The sequence below is a fragment of the Sprattus sprattus genome (assembly GCF_963457725.1).
Source record: "Sprattus sprattus genome assembly, chromosome: 5".
NCBI classification, from domain to species: Eukaryota; Metazoa; Chordata; class Actinopteri; order Clupeiformes; family Clupeidae; genus Sprattus; species Sprattus sprattus.
In genome coordinates, this window is record NC_137924.1 from 778,097 (window position 1) to 785,981 (window position 7,885).

The 7,885-nt window shown below is 41.5% G+C and overlaps 1 protein-coding gene across 1 annotated transcript; it reads left to right on the forward strand.

The window, feature by feature from the left end:
* Positions 1-3,386: 3,386 nt before the first annotated feature.
* Positions 3,387-7,617, forward strand: LOC308365545 (up-regulator of cell proliferation-like; the record flags this gene model as incomplete). The annotated part of the gene is made up of 2 exons (XM_080839014.1): positions 3,387-7,149; positions 7,425-7,617. The coding sequence occupies exons 1-2, from the start codon at positions 3,392-3,394 to the stop codon at positions 7,615-7,617; spliced, it is 3,951 nt and encodes a 1,316-aa protein (XP_080695140.1). The 5' UTR covers positions 3,387-3,391.
* Between the last annotated feature and the right edge of the window lie 268 nt (positions 7,618-7,885).

The window sequence follows — 7,885 nt, forward strand, 5'->3', positions numbered from 1 at the left end:
TAGGTGAGGACAGGTGTGTTCCTGAGCAGCTTGGCAGATGATTGAGGACAGGTGGTTTCCTGATTAGCTGGACTACATAAGCCATGACCAGCCGGCAGTCAAGGCTGCTCTGGTCCTCCCGGCATTTTGGCTTTTGGCTCTTTGGTTGATCGTAGGTTGTAGGTTGTAGGTTGTAGGTCGTAGGTCGTAGGTCGTAGAAATTTGGGTTCGTGTTTGGTTCTTTGTTGTCATGTTGTCATGAAGTTGGATCTTTGTCTTTTCGTTTGTTAACCCCTAAACTGACCTTTGCACGACACTTTGGTTTACTCGTCACAACACTGAATTGCACCACACTTTTGCATTCCTTATACTTTGAAGTAACCTTATCCTTTTAATAAATTATTTATTCTTATAAAACCAGCATAGCCTCCCCTTTATGTTTCTTTATGTTTGAGCCTGTACGTTACAGTACTCTAAACAAACAGAGGCGCATATTTAGGGGCAGGCTCATCGGACAGGCTGAGGAAGTCCTTTTTCCCCAGGGCCATTCAGCTGCACAACGCCACGCAGAAGGGAAGGGAGAGGGAGATGGACTATCTATCTCTGCATGAGTCTACCTCAGTCTGCCCTTCCCTTCTTTTCTCATCTCATTATATTCCATCCCACTGTTCATCCCTCTACTGGCTATAGTAGCCCCTTGCACATACTTTTTACTTAAATCTCTTTGCACCATCCACACACACACAAACACAAGAACTCTTTCTTTGCACTATCCACACTTTCAGCACAATAACACTTTGGACAGCAACACTGTCAAAATCAATTCACACTGTACTATAGGGTCAGATCAATTTCTGTGTCTGTAAACACCCCACTCCCTGTGAACATTCCCTATGTGTATGTGATTTATGTATGTATGTCTGTGAATTGCACAAGTGTATAAGCTATTGAATGACCCAATTTTCTATCTATCTATCTATCTATCTATCTATCTATCTATCTATCTATCTATCTATCTATCTATCTATCTATACTCTAAAACATAAGATTGAAAATATTATGGACACCCACAAACACTCTTAAAACATGTCTTCTGTCCTCAATGACCAGGGTCAGGCAAGGGTTATTTAACTAATGCTTTAACTGAAGGAGTGTTTATCCAATTAACTCACTGAGCTAAAGAACATACAAGACATATGACAAGCTGTAGACTCTGAACTGAGAGCTGAGTGATTGCCATCCTTTTGTTTCATGAAATGGCTCTGCTCTGTCTTTGATTGTAACTGATGTTGAATGTTCTGTTCTGCAGAGGTTCCGATGCCAGAGAATCTCACTGTAGAATCCAACTCCTCGTGTGTCTCTTTGAAGTGGACCAAACCAGAAGGAATAGACCAGGTGTCTTACCTGCTGGAACTTTTCTGTGAGAAACAGGGGGAACAGCTGAGGAGCATTCACACAGATTTACTCCTTTATTCTATCTCGGAATTGCAACATGGCCATAAATACACTGTCCAAGTGTCTACACTGAAAAATGACCGTCAAAGCAAACCCACCTCCAAATGTTTTACAACAGGTAAGAAAAAAAAGTCCAAACTTCTGTACAGTTGGAATCATCACTTATTTATCACTGTAAAACTCAGACTACATTTAAATCTTTTCAGGGATTCCGGTCCCAGAGTGTCTGACTCTGAGCTCCATCACTGCATCATCTGCTAGCCTCAGCTGGCTGGTGTCTCCTGAGATGGAGCAGACTCCACACAGCTTCCTGGTCTCTTACCAGAGTGAAGGGACTGAGCCAAAGTCCATCTCTACTGGGTCATGCAGCACAGTCATCACAGGCCTGGAACCAGGAACGGACTACACTGTTAGCGTCTACACTGAGCTCCAACATGGAGGAAAGAGCCAGCCTTCTTCTGTTCAGATGAAGACAGGTGAGATATTCATATTAAAATATAAACATGGAAATGGACTAAATATTTTTTCATTTAGGTGATATGCAATTAGGAACACACACATAATGAATCACACAACTGTGATGTTAGTTTTCTGACTTATTGTTGAAAAGAACATAATAAATAAAACATCTTCTGAACATCTAATTTGATGATCAAACATTTTACAATCATTTTTAGTTCAAGCACTCTGTACTGGAAGAAAAAGAAGAAAAGATATCTGGACACTTTAATTATAACTTGGCAGAAAATAAAACACAATACACTGCAATAACGGGAGAGAAACCATGTGGATTTGCATATGTAAGCAGACATTAAGACAACTTCAAAGGGGCAGTGGAGTGCACATGGTGTAAGCTTGGTGTTCATTTTGGCATTTTTTTTAGATTAAGTCTTAGTCTTTAGAAGAAAATGCATATTAATTTAAGTAATATTTAGTCATTTTTAGTCATTTTTATCCTTCTTAGTTTTAGGCCACATTTTACTTTAGTTTAATGTCGATGAAAACTCAGTACATTTTGGTTTAGTTTTAGTCACATTTAAAAGTCCATCTTATAGCCACATTAAACCTCTATCCTTCCCTTCTCCGGCCCAGGGACCCACTGTGTTGTGTCTACAATAATAGTCTAGCTTGCATTACGGTGTGGATACAATTAGTCAGTAAGATGTATACATTTTCTAAAAATCTATAAGACCATTTATAAGGACATTAGTAGGCTATTTCTAAATGAATAATAATGTATTTATGAACTTGTTTCAAATGATTTTCTAATGATCTATAAGAACATTTATAAAAACAATAGTAAGCTATTTATAAACGAGTAGTCATGTATGTATGCACATTTTTCAAACGATTTTCTAATGATCAATACGATTGTTTAGGTATATGATAATGGTCTGGTCACATTTTGTAAATCATTTACAAATGATTAATCAACCAGGTTTCAATGAGTTACTAATGATTTGTAAGATAATTTATAAGGTATGTGATAATGGTCTGCTCACCATTTATGGGTCATTATGAATAACCTTTGTCATGCATGAGCTAATTCATGAGTGAAATCATATTTGTTAGCACTTTAACAACTCAGCTAAAGCTTAATATTGGTCTTTAAAAATAATGTATTAATCATAAGTTAAACCATAGACGGACATAAAGTCAGTGGACATTTTAACCGGGTAGTGTAATAAACAAATAAAAGCAAAGCATTCCAGTAACCCAGTACAAACAGCCAAATATGTTTTGACCCCCAGAGCCCCTCCTTCCTAAGCTGCTGTCAACCTTGGGCCTGGGGGATCTTCCTGGAGGGAAGCTCACACTCAGCTCAGTCCTGGAAATCAACAGTAACGCAGTCTCTGATGAACCAGCACAAAGTCAGGAGCAGCTACCATGGGCATTCCTAAGGAAACTGATGATGTCCAATTTAAATGCAAGAAATATCAAATGTGAAGACCAGCCAATGTATAATTATAGTTTCACTGATGCTAATGATGATTCTGATGCCATAAATCCTCTAGATTTGATCACTGCTCTTTTCCACTGCTCAGATCCTTTCCTCCAGCAGGAAATGGTCTCCAAAATGTCCATGTGCCAGTTTTCTGTTCCTTTGCTGCTGCCAAACTGTGACACACAGCAGAGCACTCTGATGCTGTGGGCCATGAGAGACCTGGTTAAAAAGTTCAGACCTCACTCTCTAGCAGGAGACAGGACATTTGTAGAGGGCAGGATCGTAGAAATGGACATCCCCATGGTGTCTTTTGTTAGACTAGGAGAGAGCAGTCTGCCCAAATCTCAAACTCTGAACAAGTTGCTCAGTAATCCTCATCAGCACAACGACACATTTGTTCACCGTGACATGGATTGTGGTGATGTGCCCAGGAGAATCTCAGATGGTCTGGTGGAAGTCAGTTGGTATCTTCCCTGTGGGAACACAAACATTGATGTGTTTCCACAGGCAGTGGCCATAGCCAATCAGAGAGGAGACGGCAGGTTTTTTAAGACCCAGATGTCCTTCCTGTATGACACTTCAGCTGCAGTTTTCATCTTCAGTGATGACCTAGAGGGAGACCTCGGCACTCTGAACAACAGAGAGAGCAGAGCTGAGCTGTTCCTCGTCACTAACTCTCAGAGTAAGACCTTCAACATGGAGACACTCAGGGATATATGCATGAAGCACAAGGTGAAGGAGACCAATGTGATCATCAAAAGAAAGCAGAATGATGCAGAGTTTGTAAAGGCTTTGCGTTTCCATGTGAGTGATGTCATTGGAAACAATCCACATATAATGAAAGTGGAAGACATGGCTGCTGTTGCCCATCATGGTATTGTGGTTGATGAGGACTGCACAGAGTGTAGAAATGGCAGAACAAATGCTGAAGGCATCACTGGAAGAGTTAGGGATGTTGTGACATTCAAGAAAGACCACTTGCCCTTACATGGTGAAATCTGGAAGGAAATCAGTCAGATAGAAAAAGAGAGATTCAGAATGCGTCATGCAGACAAAGACATAGAGGGTTACAAGAGTTCACTTAAGACAAAAGAAGAACAACTCAGAAAGGAACAACAGGAGAAGGCCTTCTCAGAAGCCATGGGGAGATTCATTGCTGGAATCTCAGACTCAAGAACACAGCGTCTCTACTTCCTGAAGTGGCTGAAGATTCAGCTGGACACCCTCTCTAGACAGAACCTGTCCAAACTGAGAGAGCAGTACAAAGACTGCTGTAGAAACACACCACAGAATAAGGAGCTTATTGAAGATTTAGATAAGCAAATCTCCAACTGCTCATTGGGTCCTGAACACTTCTTCCGTGAGCTGGGCCAGCTTTATGAGTGTGCTTGCTCCCTTCCAGAAAACAACCCAGCCCGACAAAATTTCCAGCACCTACCTGCTCTGTGTGCTCAGATGCTGCTGGATGGGTTTCCAGTTGAGCTGGTAGATGGAGACGCATCAAACATCCCAATGAAGTGGATACAAGGGGTCCTGACTCAGCTACATCAGCTGGTGGACACCAAGAGTAAGATCCTGGTGTTGACTGTGCTGGGAGTGCAAAGCACTGGGAAGTCCACCCTTCTCAACACCATGTTTGGAGTGCAGTTTGCAGTCAGCAGTGGAAGATGCACCAGAGGAGCCTTCATGCTGCTGATTAAAGTCTCTGAGGAACTCAGATCTGAGCTCAAGTGTGACTTCATCATGGTCATTGACACAGAGGGCTTGAAATCACCTGAGCTGGCATCATTGGACAAAAGCTACGAACACGACAATGAATTAGCAATGCTGGTCATAGGGCTCAGTGACATCACCATCATCAATATTTCCATGGAGAACTCCACAGAGATGAAGGACATTTTGCAGATTTTGCTCCACGCCTTTCTCAGGATGAAGGAGGTTGGGAAGAAGCCGAGATGTCTGTTAGTGCATCAGAACGTGTCAGACATGTCTGCTTATGACAGCAACATGAGAGACAGGAAGAAGCTGGTGGAGCAGCTGGATGAGATGACCAGAGCAGCAGCAAAAATGGAGAAGAAAGTAGCTTATGCAAAGTTCATTGATGTGATGGACTACGATCCTGACAAAGACAGCCACTACATCCCTGGACTTTGGCATGGAACTCCCCCAATGGCCCCAGTGAATGCTGGCTACAGTGAAGCTGTCTATGATCTTAAGAAGAATTTAATTGGTTCCTTACAAACATCTGATAATATTAGGAACAGTAATGCAACGGAGTTCCTAAATTGGATTCAGAGTTTGTGGAATGCTGTGAAATTTGAGAACTTCATCTTCAATTTCAAGAACAGTTTGGTGGCAGAAGCATACACAGATTTATGCACTCAGTTCAAATCTTGGGAGTGGTCATTCCAATCTGTGATGGACAACTGGCTTATAACCAAGGAAACATTTATATTCAATTTTGGAGTGACAGAAAAGAATGTCCAAATTAATAATTTACGCACCAGGCTCATAGAGATGTTACTTGAGGCATCAGAGAAGCTGCATGAAGAAGAGCAGACAATCCTGTACAACCTTGAGGAATACTTTCAGAAAAAGGACAGCACAGTCCGTTTAATAGGGAAATACAAACAGGACTTCCGAACAAGTGCCACCTCTCTCAGACGACAGATGGAAATGTCTATAAAACACTCTTTGGAGAAGGCTGTTGAAATCAGAGAGGGAATGGAAAAGGTGAATATAATCAAGGACAAGCAAATGGATACAATTGAGAAAAAGGTCTGTGAGCTGCTTCAACAGTGTAGAGATAGAAAATCAGATTTATCAGAGGATGGACTCACCAGAGAATTTGAGGAAATGTGGAAAGGAATCATGTCTGAGCTATCTGCAGTCAGACTGCCAGAGAAAGATGTTTATCAGGATGTGCACCATCTGCTCTGGTCAAATTCAAGATCAAAGAGTGGACGTGTCTCAGAATTGCTCAACACAGTTGACCTGAGAACTTGTGGACAGGGGAAATTCATTGTTAAAACCGAATGGTTTGCAGGTTGGATGGATAAGAATCACTTCATTACTAAAATCCAAGAGATTTGTGACCGCATCATCAAGCACTGTGACAGTCTTATTTCAGATCACATAAGCGTCATGGAGAGAAACAACACTGATTACCATGAGACGTACATCAGAGACCTCCTCAAGGCTGTTGATGACCAGGTGAAACCTCATGAGCAGATTAGTGATGAATGTGAAGCTTATCTTAAGTTTCATGTCTGTGGCCGTGCAGCGAGGCTCTTCCAGAAAGCACACAAGGAATTCAATGTCCGTAACGACCCACAGAATCGTCTGATGGAGTCTAAACCCATATTTCTGGAGAAATTCATAGAATCGTTCAGTGAAAAGGATCTGTGCCAGAAGAGAGCCAAACAATTCACAGAGACCTGTGTGAAGCCAGCAGTTGAGGACTACTTGTCTAAACATCTTGGGCAGGCAATCCCAGATCACATGAAGATGGGACATGGGGGAGTGAAAAATAAAATAAAAAAGAAACTCCTTTCTGAGATTGTCCAAAGAATAATTCAGACAATCTACAGCTGCTCAAAGACTGAGGACAGGTTATTCATACAAGAATTCTGCTCTGGTCTTAGAAGTCAGCTGGTCATTCCAAGAGATGCTTTAGGTATCTTTCTGATTCTCAGCGAAGGCAAGACAGACCAGTTTGCCAACAACCTCATAGAGTTGATGAAGGAAATGGAAGCGCATATAGCTCAGGGGTATGACAACTAAACAGCTGCCCTCTAAACCCCATGAGCTGTTTTTCACCAGACTGTGTGGATGTGGGGAACAGTGTAATTTCTGTTGGACACCCTGTGAAGCAGGAAGTAAGGAACACAATACACACTTCTCCAGTCAGGCAGATCTAAAGCTTTTGTAACACGTTATAACTCCAAGAATGTTGGATGTATGAGATATTTGCACACATTTGGATAGTAACTGAAGGTTTAGTATTAAAAATGAAAAAACAAATGGTGAATGGCATCCCTATAAGGAGTACAGACTGGGAGATCACAGGAGACCAGAGCATGGAGTCCTCAGACTACTGGAAATACGTGCTGATGAAATTCAACAATGAGTTTGCAGAAGCTTACAATGCACAACCTGCAGATATCCCAGATGCCTGGAAAACACTGACAGCAGAGGATGCACTGAGAGGCCTGAGAGAGTCATTTCACATGCAGTAATGCAAACCTTATGGGGGAGTTACAGCCATATACACTATGGTGTTAGTATGCGTGACATGTGAATCAGGCCAGAAGGAAACCATCACACATGGCATCAGTGATGGGGGAACATGGAGAATGTGCTCAAGATTAATCAAGTCAGATGTTGGGGATACTATTAAATATGATCATCAAATTAAACAAATAGTCTAAATGAGTAAACTCATGTCTTAATTGTCTTAAAGATGTTGAATAATGAAATGTGTTTCCCTTCAGTAGTCCTGGGGGA